Consider the following 17915-nt stretch of genomic DNA (forward strand, 5'->3'; position numbering starts at 1 on the left):
CAGGAGATGAGACCATCACGAGTGCAAATTTGGAAATGTTGACATTGGACTCCTAGTGAAAATGGCAGTAGGCAGCAGACTTTGAGGGGAGATTAAGCCTGGAGGTCAGCATTGGGAATCTTTGTCTTGTTCAAGCAGTGAGAATACATAGTCTTCTAAGGCGACACCGTCAGGGACGCAGCTGCGGAACACCCAAGGAGGAAGCCAAGCCCACATTTCAAAGGTACTTTCAAGAAGTCTAGTGGTTTGGTTAGCCCAAAAACGTCTTAGTAATTTCAACTCTTCAAAGAGAATGTTATAAAAACAAAATTCACGTCCAGATGGTGGAATTTAAGGAGGAAAAGGATTTAAAGTAAAGAATCATAAAGAGTTGAAGTCTCTGTTCTTGGCAAAGGCTCTGTTATTTGGGAAACGAAGATGTTTTTGAATTACAGGATCACATAAAAGCATCTGAAAGCAGTAAACCTTGTTATTTCCATCCTATCCCTTAGCCAGCTTAATTGTTTTCACATTTATGAACGATTTTAAATTGAAATGCATTTTATCCTCGGCCTTTTTCATCCCAGGCATTCATTCCTGTTAATGTTTCCAAAGCCGAGATAATCTCGGTGAACATTTCTAATGTTTCCTATAAGATCATGTTCTCAGTCCGTATTGCCATGTGTCTCCTGCCAAGTGAAACAGCCTTTCATACGAGGGAGGTGGTCTAGGAAAGAAAGGAAGGGAAAAGCCATATGCTTAAAAATGGATGCTTAAAAAAGAGAGATTGATCAGAGATGTAGGGCGGTAGTGAATGTGTGGAGAATTTCCTTTGTGAGGGACTAGAAACACTGAGTGGCTGGGAGGGAGGCTAGGAAGTCACAGATTGGCCCCTTCCTGCCCCTTCCTACGACCGTGACACCCTTGCCTGAGGACCCAAGCTCCGCCTGCATTTACCCCCCAGACCTGATGTGTGTGTCGAGGACCCCACTCAGCTCAGTGTTTAGTAGGGATGCAAAACCTACAGGGAACGCAAAGTATGTTTGTTTGATGGGTTGATTGTTTAATTAATGAATCTCCTCCCTCTCCTCTCCCACCTCCCTCCTCCCCCACCAAAAATGTACTTTTGTTTTTCAGAAACATTTTAGATATAAACAATTCTTTTTCCTCCAATTTTTCTATTTTCCCCTAGTGTCTCCCTTCTTCGAAAATTTCCAGATAAGTTTATTTTTTCTAAGGGATGCCAGCACAATTAAACAGTACATAAATTTAAATTGTCCTTGTTAGTTTTGTTTGCCGTCACTGTCTCTAAACCCCAACATCCATTTATTTATACACGTGTGTACATACATACATGCATGCACACATATATGCCAAACGATTCTTCTTTTCTCTCCATGATCTTAGAGTATCTGGAAATGTTACGTGAGTCAGGTTCTTCCAGAACTTCTCTGGAACTATTTTGAAACTCAGCAGACACCCTGAAACTAATTATTAACCCAAGGATCCCCAGATCTCCAGGGTCATCGTGCAACCCCTGTACCTTTGTTATTTCAGACTGGTGCCTTGAACTTCTAGAGATCCCCAACCAAGTTTCTTGGGATTTTAAGGTGAATGTAGGATGGACAAAGGCCAGCCTACATCCTTCAGAGTATATTTCAGGGCCCTCCCTGTGTAGCAGGCACTCTGAATACATTTTCTCATTTAATCCTTGTAACAACCCTGAGAGGTAAGCCTCCTCCGATCTTTTTACCCATGAGGAAACTCAGCCTTAGGGAAGTTGCGCTAGTTTGGTTAGAGACGAAATCTCACATTTAACACAGGAATATGCCTAATTGGCTGGGCCTTTACACAGAGAGTCTAGGACTCATAAATCATCAATAAAGCAGTAACAACCTTTAATACTGTCTCTGAGTCCTGCCTGGGTTCAATGGAAAAGAAAGAGAAGGTCGTACAATCGAAGGGGGAAGAAAGGGCTTCAGCTGCATCAGATGCTGGGCATGCTGAAGTGGGGGGGAGGGGGTGTGTATGCCCTTTTCCAGTAACCTGTAGCTTCCCTGAGAAGTCAGATCTTGCCTCATCTGGTGAGAGGTGTCTCGGTGTTGTAACAGCAAGATGTCCTGTTGCCTCAGGCTGTCACCAAGAGGCCGGTGGATCCTCTTTATCTCTGGGACCAATTTGTTGGAGTCCAGACTTTTCCGGAGAATTGCCAGGCACTCAGGGACTGGGCTACTTTGTACCAATAACTTCCCCCTCAAATCCTTTACAAATATGTCTTTTTAAAAACCAGTCATGTGCTTACATGTCAAGTGTGTATTTGCACTTCCATTCAAATTCTGCATTATAATCTAGATGCATCATCATGCTTTGTATTTATATTTTAGGCCCAAAGGCTTGGACTAAATCAGGAGAAAAACTGACGTGCAAAGAAGGCAATTATTGTAGCCTTTGGGAGGTTCAAGTCCCTCAAAAAGAATTGTCGTGGAGACCCCTGGCAATAGAAACATGAAGTATGTTACTCCCCAGAGTCAGGACACAAACTGACCACCTTGTGTAGGATTTGCCCCTTCTCCTCAGTGTACCACCACTGATCCTGTACTAGAAGTATCATCTAGAGAGGCGATGGTCTGTGTTACAGTAAGGAGCATTGTGGGAAAGAATAGCAGAAATAGGTTGTGGAGACACTAAATTGAATTGAATGGGCCATTACATGTGTCTTGTCTATCTCTTTGGTAAGCATGATAGCTAGCAAGCCACCCCTTTTGTTCAATTATACTGTTGTGTGATTGCAGTTAGTTTATATTGTCTTTATTTCATTAATCTGTTCTTAGCCCCATAGGATAAACATATTCCATTGACCTGCATGATAGTGGAAGGCACGGCATGAATGTTCTATTTAAGGCTGCAGTAAGGGAAAGAATTAGGGTAGACCTCATTGTTGAAGGGGTTTTGCAGTTCCTACTTTCTTAAAACAGAACATTCTTCTTCCTCAGCTCCTGTTGACTTTTCTTTAGAACGGAGTAAATCACTGCACTCAAAATTCGTGTTAATGCACTAAAAAGTCTGCTGGTCTTTTCACCAAATATCACCATTAAAAGTGTAAATGCAGCTCCCTAGAGCGGTTTCACATTCTGACTGCCAGCCCCTCACTGGCCCGAAGCCCTCTGTGCGTGTTACTGTGTCACACATTGTGGTTACCTGCTCCCCCTAAGTCTGTCAAGAGCATGAGTCAACAGCTGCTGAAAGCTTCCCACTAGCTTTGCTGAGGGGCAAATAAAGGGATTAGATAATGATTTGGGTTTTGAGGCTTTTTTTTTTTTTCTTTTGTGCTTAGAAAAGACCTATTCTTCAGGAATTCTAAGTGTTTTACAAATTCGGCTTTTGCATCCTCATGGGTCTAGCATTTTACGTTATGATTTTATACCTTCTTTAGAGCCGGAGTTGAGGAAGAAGAGGGCAAGATGTTTGACACTGAGACTCTGGCATTCAGAGTCTCTCTGTCCCTCTGTGCTGAAATCCAGTGTGTGCGTGCAGGGGAGGGGGTGTGTGCAGAAGAGAGCTAGGCTGTCAGTGCGGCAGAAGCCGGAGGGGCAGAAGGTGGGGTCCTGCTAATGGGAGTTAATGAAACTCTCTACCCATCTCACCTCCCCGCACACGTGGCAAACTCCTGCATTAAATACCCCGGCGCTCCGAAATGATCCTGGGATCTCCAGAAGGCTCCTCCTTGACCGGAGCCCTTGAGGTGTACACATATCTATGGAAGAAGTAATTTTGAACTAAAATGCCTGTTCTTATCTGGAGCTGGAGAGAAGGTAGGATCCGGCTCTAGTGGACTCCACATCTTCAGAGGTTTGTCAGGATAGTCAACGCTGTTTTCCAAATGAGATGGATGATGAGTGCCCTAGATGTGCGGGACCCAGGCTGGCCTTAGGAGCCGCCAGGTCTGAAATATACGGAGAAAAGACAAGGCCAGGAGAAAAATGAGGACTGTGATTATTGATACAAGTCTGGAGGGCTGGGCCCTCTCTGAGGTTCTCATAAATGCAAGGATCACACAACAGGTAAGAGCCTTGGGACTGATACATGAGGTGGGCTCTTTGGATTTTGCAATTCTCCTGCCACCCTTAAAGACAGAGAGTGACATCAAGTTTAGAATGTGTTCTGGATCCTTAAAGGGTCCTGAGAAATGTCTTCATGCTGTCTGTTGTTAACTCGGTTCTAGACAAACTCCGGGCTAGAATTCTTTCTTCTTCTTCTTCTTCTTTTTTTCTTTTTTTAAAGATTTAAAGATTTCTCTCTGAGAGAGAGAGAGAGAACGAGCAGTGGGGAGGGGCAGAGGGAGAGAGAGAGAGAAGCAGACTCCCCACTGAGCAGAGAGCCCGACATGGGACTCAATCCCAGGACCTGGAAACCATGACCTGAGCAGAGGGCAGACACCCAACCGACTAAGCCACCTAGGCAACCCCGGGCTAGAATTCTTAAAGGTCTCAGCTTTGAATCCTCAAAACAGAACTAGGACTCTGAGTACTCTGGATTATTAGGACACCTGCAATTCAGACCTATGAAACTAGGTTCTGCCTGTCAGCCTACCTACACAGGGCGAGCAAGGGACTTCTGGAACTTTTGTAAGAACCAGTATTTGTTCAGGATTAAGAATTTCTTGTTCTTATCCCATAGCTATTACCACTTTTTTTTTTTTAAGATTTCTTTATTTTAGAGAGACAGAGAGATGAGCGGGAGGGGCAGAGGGAGAGGGAGAGAGAATCTCAAGCAGACTCTGCACTGAGCATGGAGCCCATCGAGGGGCTCGATCCCATGACCTTGAGGCCACAACTTGAGCTGAAATCAAGAGTCGGACGCTTCACTGACTGTGCAACCCCGGCGCCCCGCTGTTACCACTTTTAATAACAACGTGTAGCACTACAAATATACCACTTGCGTTTTGGATAGGCAGGCCTAGTATTAGAAGCTTTGGTTTCAGGGAACAAAAAGTAAGCTCTGAAGAGCCCCCACGCAGAAGTGAGAAATAGATTACTTTCTCTTGGCCCACCCACCTGTTTTGTCAATATCCATCTGCTCCCTTATGATTCGTTACTGATTTTCATCTTCCCTACCATTTTATTGGGCATTATTGTATGCCGGGTAGTAGGCTGTTTGTGTTCAGTTCTGTGAGTTCTGTTGTTTGCCTCATTTCACTTGTGAGGAAAATGACACTGAGGCGTAGGGGGTGAAGTTAGCCAGCTGCGGTCACGGAGCCAGGGTAAGACAGAGGCGGGACTCACGCCAGTGGGGGCCATGTGAAATGCGTGGGCTTAGCCTTTTGCATCCCTGCTGTGGCAGCCCTTTGAAGGTAAAAGTAAGCTGATGCTTACCTGTCAGCCAAGATGTTAAGTGATTATTAAGGCTTTTAATGTGACAGGTAGCTAAAACTGACTTTAGGCACTTAGCCTTTACCTCTGCAGATATTTGTATTTTAAATAAGTCCCAAAGACATTTTTGCCTTTACTCCATAGAAAGTCCATAGAGATGGGACAGTGGACTAGGTTTATCCTTAAGGCAGAGCTACCAAAGATTCCTCACCTCATTGCAGGTTAGTGGCTCTCTGCTGATAGGCTGGACATTCCACAGCACAGCTCTGGGCACGTAACAGGTATTTGATTATTAGCTGATTAAAACCCACTTCATGTTCTCATTATGTATCAGAAGAGCACAAGGAAAGCTACTTTGCTTAACTTTAGTTTCTCCTATTGGCAAAGGATCAGCTTTATCCACCAACTCCCTACATGTATCTATAAATTTGAAAAGTCCACTGTTCTTAGGTCAGGTTTTCATTTTATTTTTTTAGAGAGTTATTTATTTGAAAGTGAGAGTGCGAGAGACAGCATGCGCATGAATGGGGGGAGGGGCGGAGGGAGAGAGAGAATCCCAAGCAGACTCCCTGCTGAGCACGGAGCCCGACAGCGCTTGATCCCAGGACCCTGAGATCACCATCTGAGCTGAACTCAAGAGTCAGTCACTCAACTGATTGAGCCACTCAGGCGCCCCAGGTTTTCATTTTAGAGTTTTATATAATACTTGTATTTATACTTTAAGAAAAATGAGAAGATGCCCTCTAATTCATAGAAAATTATGTATGGCTTTGTGTTGTCAGCGTTTGGAATTAACCAGATATGAAGGTGAGTTTGTCATTTTGTTTTTCACCGGAATGCCTTTATGTTTTTGTCTTGTTTGTCCTTGATTACAATTTTAGTGCAAACATACTCTTGGATGATCAGTTCCACCCCAAACTAACTGATTTTGGCATGGCACACTTCCGACCCCACCTGGACCATCAGAGCTCTACCATAAGCATGACCAGCGGCAGCAGTAAACATCTGTGGTATATGCCCGAAGAGTACATCCGACAGGGCAAACTTTCCATTAAAACGGACGTCTATAGCTTTGGGATTGTGAGTACCAAGTACCAGTCAACAAAGGAGGAAAGCTTACCGCCAGGAATGCTCTAAATTCTAAGAATTTTTTTAAGGGCTTTCACTTTTAGACCTATTGATTTCCTGTTACTCATTGTCTTATACATTAATTTTATGTAATCAGTCAAATAGTAAAATATAGTCATTAATTAGAACGAACGTTACCTATTGTCAAGGTTAATCGCTGCAACTAATTCTATGTATATATTTAACATATGTAGCTGACTTTCTCTATATTCCCTATAGGTAATAATGGAAGTTCTGACAGGTTGTAAAGTGGTGTTAGATGATCCAAAGCATATCCAGCTGGTGAGAATTGTCTTCATCTCTGTTCCTATCTCTCGGTCATTTTTGGGGTAGAGTTCTGAAAGATAAAGTTGTCTTCTTCTCTTCCTAGAGGGATCTCCTTATGGAGTTGATGGAGAAGAGAGGCCTCGATTCATGTCTTTCATTTCTAGATAAGAAAGTGCATCCCTGTCCTCGGAATTTCTCTGCCAAGCTCTTCTCATTGGCAGGCCAGTGTGCTACCACGCGGGCAAAGTTAAGACCATCAATGGATGAAGTGCGTACACATGATTTTATTCAAAACCAAGCCCACAAAACCATGGAAAATCTAAATTGGATAAATTGTGTCTGAGTGAATTCTTTATCAATGAGGCAAATCCAGCCCCTAACACAGAATTCTAACCTCATAGTTTTTCCAAGTCACAAGTCACATTATTTGGTACTCTGGTAGAGAGGTCATTGTTGGGTGGGACTTAAATGAGTAATTTTAATGAAAAGACTTAAGTGAGTAGTTTGGAGAGAATTTATTCAACGCTCATTTAGAGATCTGGTCTATTAAAAATGCATTACATATTTCTTCTATTGATTTTTTAAATTTACTCATCAATTTAATCATCCATGCATTGATTTGCTTATTTGTTCAACAGATACTTAGCTAGTGCTTACTTTGCATGTGCCAGACTTGGTCCTGGGTGCTGAGGGTACACCAGTAATCAAGATATAGTTGCTGCCCTCAAACTCACAGTCCAAAGTGAGAGTCAGATTAGGTAACGTGGCATTTCAGTACGGAGAGATAAGCGTAATGATAGGTGGAAGCCCAGGTCAAATGGGAACGTAGAGTCAGAACACATACCAGCCAAGTGAAGGAAGCTTGTCGATGGAGGTGATGGCTGAGCTATAGTCTAAAGAACAGGGTGAATTTAGGCAGCAGTAAGGATAGAGGACATTTTAGTCGAGAGAATCTATACCTGCAAACCTCAGAGGTGATGGATTTTATGACACTAATACAGCAGGCAGTTCATGGAAGTGGAATATGGTGAGGGAAAAGCTGGAGTGCTTAAAATAATAGAAGGTTCCAGGTGATAGAGGGACATGAATTCCATTCTGGGATTTGGGGTTTTATCCTGAGTCTATTGTAGAGCCACGAAAGGGTTTTAAACAAGAGGTCAGCATAATCAGAATGTAAGGAGCACTGGCCTGGGAGTCAGGAGAGCTATATTTTAGGCGTGGCACCACCAGTAAGAGCTATGTGACCTGGAATCTTGGGGCCAAAAAGAGCTTTGAGATACATAGTGGAAGAAACATGGAACTGGGAGCCAGATCTGAGGTCAAGCAACACATCTGCTCCTTACTGGCTCTTGATATTTATTCCCTTTATCTGAGCCTCAGCTTTATTATCTGTAACATGGGAATAATAGTGTTTGTGCAGATTAAATGAGATAATGTGTGTGAAAGCACTTTGTAAATAGTAAAGCTCTCTAAATGTATTTTTAAAAATTGCATGTGTGCGTGAAGGGATGTTACATGTTCTTTTAAATCTGGTCAAAAGTTCTCACTTTGGGCCGCACATCCAAATCAAGTGAGAAGCTTTTTAAATATAGATTCCTGGGCCCCTATCTTCATATTTTGTCGGTGACGATCTATAGGTTGGGGCCAAGGGAATCTGTATTTTAAGAAGGCTCCTGTAGGTAATTCTGACATTTGAGAACTACAGATTGGATCCCCTGTACCCTGACCCTTTCTAGTACTCCGCATATTAAGGTTGAAGTAAAAAATGTACAGAAACTCACCCCAGGTCACACAGAGTTGGTGGCGAATCTAAGCCTCAACTCAGGTCTCTTGATATTTACTTTAGTGCGGTTTCTTTTATACTTAGCTTCAAGTCTTTTAATTTACTCATGAAACTGAAAGGGTTTAGCTAATCTTTAATAATACCTTCCCATTCAGAACTCTATAGTTGAACTTATTTCATGAAAATAAGAGAATATTCCTTAATAGGTAGATAGAAAAAAGGTGAAAGGAGAGGTTATGGAAGCTTAATGCAAATGTTTCTTTGCTTCTTGGTTAACTAGGTCCTAACCACTCTTGAAAGTACTCAAGCCAGGTTATATTTTGCTGAGGATCCTCCCACCTCTCTAAAGTCCTTCAGGTGTCCTTCTCCTCTGTTCTTGGAGAACGTACCAAGTATTCCAGTGGAAGATGATGAAAACCAGAATAATCGTTCACCACCTCATGATAAAGGTTCGAGAAAAGATGGAGTGACTCAGAAAGTTCCATTTGAATGTAGCCAGTCTGAGGTTACGTTTCTGGGCTTTGACAGAAAGACAGGCAGTGAGAGAAATGAGGATGCCTGCAACAGGCCCAGTTCTTCTTGTCAAGAAAATTGGCCTCCAAAGCATTCAGCTCTATCCCAGGACCCAAGGGCCTATGGTACATTTATGGACCCTTCTGCAGAAGCTCCAGGCCATTCTTACAGGAGCAGCCCAGTGGAGACCAGCTGTTCCTGCGAATTCTCCTGGAACGAATGTGAACCGCACAAAAGGGAATCGATTTCACCAGAAGATAAAGAAGAAAGCAAGTATTGCTAAGGCGCCTGAGTACAGGTACCATCTTGGGAAAACATTGTCACCGTAAGTCATGCTATGAGGACTATCAATGGTGAGTTTGGGGCATGCAGATCAATAATCTGGACAATGCTATTCCTTCCTTCCCAATTCCTAGGCTTACACTTTGGCTAAATTAGAGCCGGTCAAAATTACTTAAGATCATGAGCTCTGACCTCAGACAAACAAAACCTACCAAAAAAGGGACTGGATTCTCCTGTCTTCTTCATCATCAGCAGCATGAGCCCTCAGAGCCTCCAGTCTGCTAAGTAGGTTCAGTTCAGTTAAATCCCATTGTTCTGTTTAGCTTGCTCACGAAGGTCGTAGGAACTGTCTAATTTGTAAATGTTAACAGATGCCTTTTTAAAGAATTACCTTTTTGTTTAATTAACACTTAGTATTTTTTCTGCTCATCCCTGTCAAGCCTGCCTGCCTGAAAATGAGCCAGATTCACTCTTGACTATGACATGTTCTCTGTAGAGAGGGGATTCTTGCCCAAGATCTGGATTTCTGTATTTAAGCTGTTAGGATAGTTTATCACATATCATATAGTTGTTAGCTATTATTACAATTTTTTTTTACAAACTTAGGAATGAATTTGACATTCATAATCCTGAGTAGAATTTATGAAATTTTAATCAAGTAAATTTTGTTTCTGAGAAAATGGCTGGTCACAAGGGCCTAGGTCAGCTTTTTATTTGATCCTATACCTGCCAACTCTGTGCCTTTACTCCTCCTGTTTACTGGGTCTCCCCCTGTTGAAATCCTACCCAGTCCATCAAGGCCCAGCAGAACTGCGTCTTCTGGGAAGCTTCCCCCAGCCAGAAGTACTCGCTTCATCAGCATTTCCATAGCATTGTTTTTGTGTTTCTATTATATACTTGTCACTTTCTGAATTGTACCAAAGTTACCTATGCCATCTTCTCTCTTACTAGGTTGTAAACTACCTGTATTAATGTCCTATTGTTGCTATAATAAATTATGACAAACTTAGTGGGTTAAAACAATATAAGTTGGGGTGCCTGACTGGCTCATTCGGTAGAGCATCCGCTCCTGATCTCAGGGTCGTGAGTTCGAGCCCCATGTTGGGTATATATATATATGTTAATTATTTTACAATTCTGGAGGTCAGAAGTCCTCAGCATTCTTTCTGGAGGCTCTAGGGGAGAATTCATTCCCTTGCCTTTTCTAGCTTCTAGAGACTGCCTGCATTCTTTGCCTTGTGGCCTCTTCCTCCATCCTCAAATCCAGCGATGTGGCATCTTTGAATCTAGATTTCTCTTTCTTTTTCTCTTTGACCTTTTCTTCATCACCTCTTTCTCTTACTTTGGCCCTCCTGCCTCTAGTCAGGATCCTTGTGATTGCATTGGGACAACTCAGATAATCCATGGAAATCTCTGCATCTCAAGACCCTTAACTTAATCACATCTGCAATGTCTCTTTTCTCCTGTAAAGTAATTCACAAGTTTCTGTGATTAGGACATGAATATCTTGCAAGGAGGTGGGGGAGTAGGGGGGAGGGGTGGTGCGGGGGGGTGGGGTGGGGGGAGGAGACATTACTCTATCAGACTCTGAGTATGTCGGGGCCATCTCTTCAAGGCCTAGCATGGTAGCCTGTACACAGCTGTTGTTTGCTTACAAGTGAAGTTGAATTAAATTATCTCTAAGAACCCACATAATAAAAAATTCAGCTAGTAAACATTGCTGAATAAAGTGGGGATAAGGACTGTCTTTATGATGATGGATGGAAACATTCCAAGAAAACCATTTCCACGGGGTTAATGGAATTTCCCTCTCTAGAACATTTATAATAAAAGGGTAGATCTCTAGTCTTCTGCGCATCAAAGGAATAGGCTCATGCACTTTTCTTCCTTTTCTTTCCTTCTTTGTGAATTAGTAGGGTTGGGTTAATCATAGTCAGATTGGAGTCCAGATTTAAGAACACATGATTAAAGAAGGAAGTCATCAGGAATCAGGGTCAGGTTAACAGACCAAGGTCAGAAACATGAAGCTATAATTCTGGGAAAAAGGGCCTCATGGTGAGGTTGAAAGCCTTAGTTTGATTGGCAGGCCACATAAAGGCTCAGGGAAGCAGTTGGGAGAGGTCATGCTCAGGCTGGTCCTCAGGGGCCCTGACTGCCCCTTGCGGTCTTCCCCTTATGTTCATGGCATGTGTTGACAATGCTCCCAAATTGCCCATGTGCCAAAACTAGTAGAGGCAAAGGGTTGCACTAGACTTTGTATGATTTCAATTCTTGTGACCTGTCCTAGTTTGGAAACTCTTGATTATACATGTTAATGAAAGGAAGCATAAAAGTCTTTGATGTGTGGCTTTATATACTGTAAGCCATTATGAAGCTGATTTAGCTTATCTTAGAAATATAGTCTGAAAGTCTGAAAGTATTTTGGCTGAATTGGGGAAATTGGCCTGGGATTGTGTGAAGTTGCCACTAATAACTCAAAAGAGGTAATCAAGACAATCAAGAATTGACTTTATGTTAAACTGTTTTTCACTTTGAATCTGGACCTCCCAGTACCTTCAATGAGAGGTCATAAAGGAAGCTGTGATTAACACAAGCCCCCAACCATGGCTCAGCACATTTGTAGTCTGTTGGAATTATGTTGATTTGAATGTGCTTATTTGACTTAAAGCAGTGTTTCTCAAATTTTAGTGTGCATCCAAATGATGTGGAAGTCTTGTTAAAAACACAAATTGCTGGACCCCACCCAGTTTCTGATGCAGTGGTTCTGGGGTTAGGAATTTGGCTTTCTGACAAGTTCCCACTGCTGCTCATGCTGCTGCTTGTGTAGACCTCTCTTCGAGAACCACTGCTTTAAAGTGTTCTCCAATGGTTATCGATCAGTAGATTCTACCTTGCCATCTAGGTGTATGTTTTTTGAGAGAGTAATCATTTTTAAAAATTCTTTTATATTTACCCTATTACTTAGGATTCTGCTTAATTGGAGTAGGAGCTCTAGAAATATTGTTTTTATTTATTTATTTATTTATTTATTTGACAGACACAGCGAGAGAGGGAACACAAGCAGGGGGAGTGGGAGAGGGAGAAGCAGGCTTCCCGCTGAGCAGGAAGCCCGATGTGGGGCTCGATCTCAGGACCCTGGGATCATGACCTGAGCCGAAGGCAGACGCTTAACGACTGAGCCACCCAGGTGCCCCTAGAAATATTGTTAATCAATAATCTTTTTTGATGAGGTCACCTTTCTAGGGTATGACTACTTTGGACATCTTATAGAGCAAGTCAGATTAGCTGGCAATAACCTGATCAATGATATGGCAAGCAGATGTCAGTGTGGCTGGAAATGAGAAGAATTTGTGTGATCCAGTCCTCCTTGATTTGCCTTCTGGTGGGTGTGTTAATAAGTGTTAATTGATAGGAATTTAATCTTGCATCCCGCTATGGGCAATGGGAGGACACCTCCATGGCTTCATGAGGTGGAGACTCGGGTACACAAAGAAACCAAGAATGAGCCTCCAAGTGTTCCCTTTGATCAGCAAACATGAATTAGTAAAGAATTCTGCTCATTTTCATCCTCATAATGCACCATGGGCAATCCCCAAGGCCGATCCTATTTACTTGTTAGGTTTTTGTCCCATTTTATAAGGCCCCAAAGCATAGAGAAAATATTTTGTTGTTTTTGAAAATAGGTATGGGATTTCTGGCATTATCACTTTTATTGACTTCTTGAGAATTGTTATAATGATCTGCGACTCACGGCATAATGGTGTAGTTTCATGGGGTGGTACGTTAGCCTGTGTAAAACAGCTTTTATGACCTGAGGTGTGGTGAGTATAGGAAGTGAGGGTTACCATGAGTAGCATCTACTAAGCATCTGCCAGAATCCAGGCACTGTATTGGCTCCTAGGATACAGAGGAAAGAGGAGAAGGCAACTAGCCCACTCAACAGTTTGGTGACATCTGTTATTTGAACCCCAAACCAATGGAACTGAAAGTAAAAGGGTGAGGAGGTTACTGTGCACTTTCGAGAGGGGAAGGAAGGCTTTTTGGGGAAGTTTGCTGGAGAGAGAGAGGGAGGAGAAGAAATAGAAACGGGGGTCCAGGATGGACATCCAGGGATTGGGGACCCAGCACTCTCCCAGAGCTCTGCACAACACCGGCTCTGGGGCCGGAAGGATGGGTGAGAGCAAAGGGAGCTGGGTCCAGAGCTTTCCGTGTTTTTTCCTCTTTATCCTTCGCAGCCACCCCGAAGGTCCAAATCCCATTTTAGGGATGAGAAGACTGACTTAGAGAGGTTAAGGAATGTGCCTGAGGTACTCCCAGATCTGGAAGAGTTGGGATTTGAATGCACATCTGTCTGATTTCAAGGCCCACGCTCTTTCTCGTACTCCACACTGTACAAAGAAGCCCCCGTAGATTCAAGCTCTGATGTGAAAAGTCATTCGTTGATTCTACAAGTGTTCAGTAAGCACACAAGCCTTGCCAGGTCTTCTGCCTTTTTTCACTATCCTGCTCCTCTGTTAACAGTTACCCACGTCTACAGTCCTTAGATGTGAGTTAAATATATTCGCTGATCCAACCATTCATTCACTGAATGAGTATTTATCAACAGCTTCCTTTGTGTCAGGCACTGTTCTGGGAGCTGGGGACACAGTGAAGATCACACCCAACAAAGATCCCTGCCCTCATGGAGCTTATGTTCGAGTGAATAAATGAATGCATGGGTGAAAGGAAACTACCATGGGAGAATTTTAGTCTTGATTCTAGTGCTCACTGGTGGCACTCAGAGACCAGCCTCACGGAGCTATCTCAGGGTGTTATCTGGACTTAGACTCTGGCTTCTTCGCCAGCTCTTTCTAGGGATTCGCAGAGGTTTCTCCTTACCCTGTTGGACAGCTGATGTCTCCAGGGTAGCTTGCTGCTTTTCTCTTAGTGTGCATGAGGTGGTATGGCGTGTCTTGTAGCAGTCATAACAGACCCTATTCTTCCACTGACCTGGGATTTCTTCAGGACATTTATCTGGCTACTGATGGCATCTTCAACTGGCTTCTTTTAAGGACTCTGAGCACCTACACTTACCTCGCCTTCCTATCACCCCATCATAGAATTGTTGACTTCTCTCTTCTCCACAAAACTGAAACTTCCTTGAAGGCAGGGGCGATATCCTGCTCCTTTTTGTATGTCTAACAACTAGCAGGGTACCTGGCACGTAATACGGCCCAATAAGTATTTGTAAAGTGTGTGAACCAAATAGTCCTTTAAAACATCTTCAAATCTTTGATATCAAGGTATCAAGACTGTCATCTACCTTGCACCCAAAGTGAATCTTTCTATTATCCATACTACCAGCACTCATTAGCTTAGATGTTTCCATCCTGCTATTTGTGGATAAAAAGTTATTAATGTCAAATATTAATATCTGAGATATCTTTGGAAAGAGGAATTAGACATTGTGTACATTGCTTATAAATTTGCTTCATGGTGGAAAATATTCCCAAACCATTTCTAAGCAATAGTAAACCAACATTTTGATAGGGGATAAACTGATATTTGTGATATTTTGTTTCCATCTTTCTGTCAAATTATTTATATATACTTGATGGTCTATTGAACTTGACATGCAAGTATTTTCTTGGGAAACACTTTTGCTCCAAAGATCTACATTGCCTACCAAATCTTCACTTCAGAGCCTTCTTCTTGATGTCATCTGTCTCATTGAAAACTTTGTGGTTATCTCTATAAATAGCAAGGAAATATTTCCAAAGTCTTTTATGGGCTCCTTAATTTTAATATTTCCTATAGAGCAACATTGATTGCAATGGAGGGTAAGCAGGTAGAAAGAGCTTACTTGTGGGAGGGAGATTGAGATTCAGTTAACACTGAGGTGTCTAGGGACGCCTGGGTGGCTCAGTCGGTTAAGCGGCTGCCTTTGGCCCTGGTCGTGATCCCAGGGTCCTGGGATCGAGTCCCACATCGGGCTCCTTGCTCAGCGGGGAGTCTGCTTCTCCCTCTGTCTCCCTCTGCTTGTGCTCTCTCTGTCAAATAAATAAAATCTTAAAAAAAAAAAAATTGAGATGTCTAATAGTGTGGTAGATGCATTCATCATTTATGCTTTGAATGCCTACTGAGCTGGGTTCTGTTACTATAAGATCAGCAAAAATGATATTAAAAAAAATGACTCTTGTCCGGAGTCACACCAATATTGGAATGGGGATGCAAACCGAAGACTCTCTGTTCAAATCCAGGAAAATATCTGCTCTGAAAAGGGGTAACTTAAAAATTAAAGGTATCCCCTATTTGAAAATATAAATGGTAATAAATATGTTTATTATTTTATTTGCATTAATTGTATCCTCCCAGGTTGGCAAATATTAAAGTAATTTATAAGAATATGAGCAAAGGGGCATTCTTGTTCATTCTTGACAGGAGTGAAAATTGGTACAACTTTCTAGAAGACAGTATGTATCAAATTTGGCAATATGTATCAAAAATTTAAATGATATACTTTTACCCAGCAATTTGTTTAGATTTTATCCTAATGAAAAAAATTACACAAGTATGTAAACATGAGGGTAAAGAAGTACTTTATGATGTTTATGATTTTAAAACTTTGGCGGAGATGCCTGGGTCACACAGTCGGTTAAGCATCTCACTCTTGATTTCGGCTCAGGTCATGATCTCAGGACTGTGAGATCAAGCCCTGTGTCGAGCTCCATGCTCAGTGCAGAGTCTGCTTGAGATTCTCTCTCCCTCTCCCTCTGCCCCTCCTGCTTGTTTTCTCTCTCTCTCTCTCAAATAAATAAATCTTGAAACAACAACAATAACAAACTTTGGAAACAGCCTAAATATCCTTTAATAGAAAATGGATTAAATAAATTCTAGCACATATATACCATTGAGTCATATATGACTATCGTTAAAAATTATTTAGGTCTTGTTTATTGCTATGGAAATTTGTACCTGAAATATTAGCAAATGAAAAAGGAGGCTATAGAATAATATGTTCAATATGGGCCCATTTATAATACTGTATATTTTAAAATAGTATGTGTTTCATATAGAGATCTTTGCCAAAAATGACGTCTTTTGCAGACTATGGTGTTTGGGTGATTTTTGTGTATTTGAAATTTTTATAATGAGCATGTATCATTTTTGTTACCAGAAAATAATAAAGCTATTTTTATGTTGGAAAATATATTCTATACATTTCTACATTTGCCTGGCTCTTTGCTTTGTTGCGCCCCCTGTAACAACCGGCAACTACCAATAATCTTCCATTCCATTGTCCTTTATTATTTCTGTCTTCCAACCTTCGTGGCTGAAGCTCCCACATAGATCTGTCTGGTATCCCCTGAAATAACAAGTTTTGAGAGGACTTACAGAAAAGCAATCCAAGATGTAAAAACCAGACAAGCTGAAATACAAAAGAGTAGAGAACAGATCACAGTGCACAGCTGAGAATGCTTTATAATTAAATATTAGTTGATTTTGGTAAAATCTTAAAAAATTATCCTTCAGCTCTATACTTACAAATCAGTACCTCAAGGAGTAGCCTACAGTTAAATTAAAAAAAAAAAAAAGATCTTTGGAGAGATAGTTTTTTTTTAAGATTTTATTTATTTATTTGACAGAGATACAGCGAGAGAGGGAACACAAGCTGGGGGAGTGGGAGAGGGAGAAGCAGGCTTCCCACTGAGCAGGGAGCCCAATGTGGGACTCGACCCCAGGACCCTGGGATCATGACCTGAGATGAAGGCAGACGCTTAACTGACTAAGCCACCCAGGCACCCCTGGAGAGACAGATTTTTAATCATCAAGTATTCATTCCTCAGACTTGTGTCCCACTATCCCTTTTTAGCCTACATAAAATTTTTAACTTGCTGAATTTAGTGGACTCGGGGCTGTAGTTACCAGTTGAAAAGAAAACTTAGTGCAGAGAACATGTGACTAAATACAGTGTTTTTCTCCAGCTGGTAGAGTTGGAGCCTATGTAACAATGCTAATGGGGCCCCCGATACATTAATTATAAAGGGAAATAGCAAAGTGGACTCCAGGGTAAAATACCAATTCTAATGAGTTCTATCTGGAGGGACGGTTTTGTGGGCATAAGTTACAGAGGGTGTAAATATGATATAAACACTTCCCAGGCAAATCCAGCTAAAAGATAAATTAGTGCTGGCTTCTTAAGGGCATAACACTGCCACAAATTTTGTTCTCTTGATACCAAATGAATGTGTTGCTGCTATTTTTGTGTTCCCCGGAAGAGAAACTCCAGGTAATACCACTGTACCATCACTGCAAAGATGTCGACAAAAGAGAGGTTAAGGAGGGGCGCCTGGGTGGTTCAGGCAGTTAAGCGTCTGACTCTTGATTTTGGCTCAGGTCTTGATGTCAGGGTGGTGGTGAGATGGAGCCCTGCATCAGGCTCTGTGCTGGGCGTGGAGCCTGCTTGAGATTTTCTCTCTCCCTCTCTCTTTGCCCCTCCCCCTTCTCATGCACCTGCACTCTCTCTCTCTCTCTAAAAAAAAAAAAGAGAGAGAGAGATGTTAAGGAATCTAATACATAAATATAGTGTAAAATGAAGTCATTCCCACAGCACA

The 17915-nt window shown here is 42.0% G+C and overlaps 1 protein-coding gene and 1 long non-coding RNA gene across 7 annotated transcripts in view; one reads left to right on the plus strand and one right to left on the minus strand.

Annotated features, from left to right (window-relative positions):
* Nucleotides 1-10845, plus strand: part of IRAK3 (interleukin 1 receptor associated kinase 3) — a 60738-nt gene extending 49893 nt beyond the window's left edge. For all 4 annotated transcript variants that reach the window (XM_036094722.2, XM_078076232.1, XM_036094720.2 and 1 more), the window contains 4 exons: nucleotides 6230-6428; nucleotides 6696-6758; nucleotides 6847-7011; nucleotides 8807-10845. In XM_036094722.2, the coding sequence (XP_035950615.1) occupies nucleotides 6230-6428; nucleotides 6696-6758; nucleotides 6847-7011; nucleotides 8807-9322 (943 nt within the window). In that variant the 3' untranslated portion in view covers nucleotides 9323-10845. The remainder of the gene's footprint in view (nucleotides 1-6229; nucleotides 6429-6695; nucleotides 6759-6846; nucleotides 7012-8806) is intronic.
* Nucleotides 1-17915, minus strand: part of LOC118537363 (uncharacterized) — a 50264-nt gene that overhangs the window by 3549 nt on the left and 28800 nt on the right. The window contains exon 6 of one of the 3 annotated variants that reach the window (XR_013449261.1): nucleotides 16256-16666. The exons of the other annotated variants lie outside the window; for them this stretch is intronic. This is a non-coding gene — a long non-coding RNA (uncharacterized LOC118537363). Of the gene's footprint in view, nucleotides 1-16255; nucleotides 16667-17915 lie in introns of those variants that run through there. 3 annotated transcript variants of the gene reach the window in all.

Source organism: Halichoerus grypus, chromosome 6, assembly GCF_964656455.1.
Source record: "Halichoerus grypus chromosome 6, mHalGry1.hap1.1, whole genome shotgun sequence".
Taxonomy (NCBI): domain Eukaryota; kingdom Metazoa; phylum Chordata; class Mammalia; order Carnivora; family Phocidae; genus Halichoerus; species Halichoerus grypus.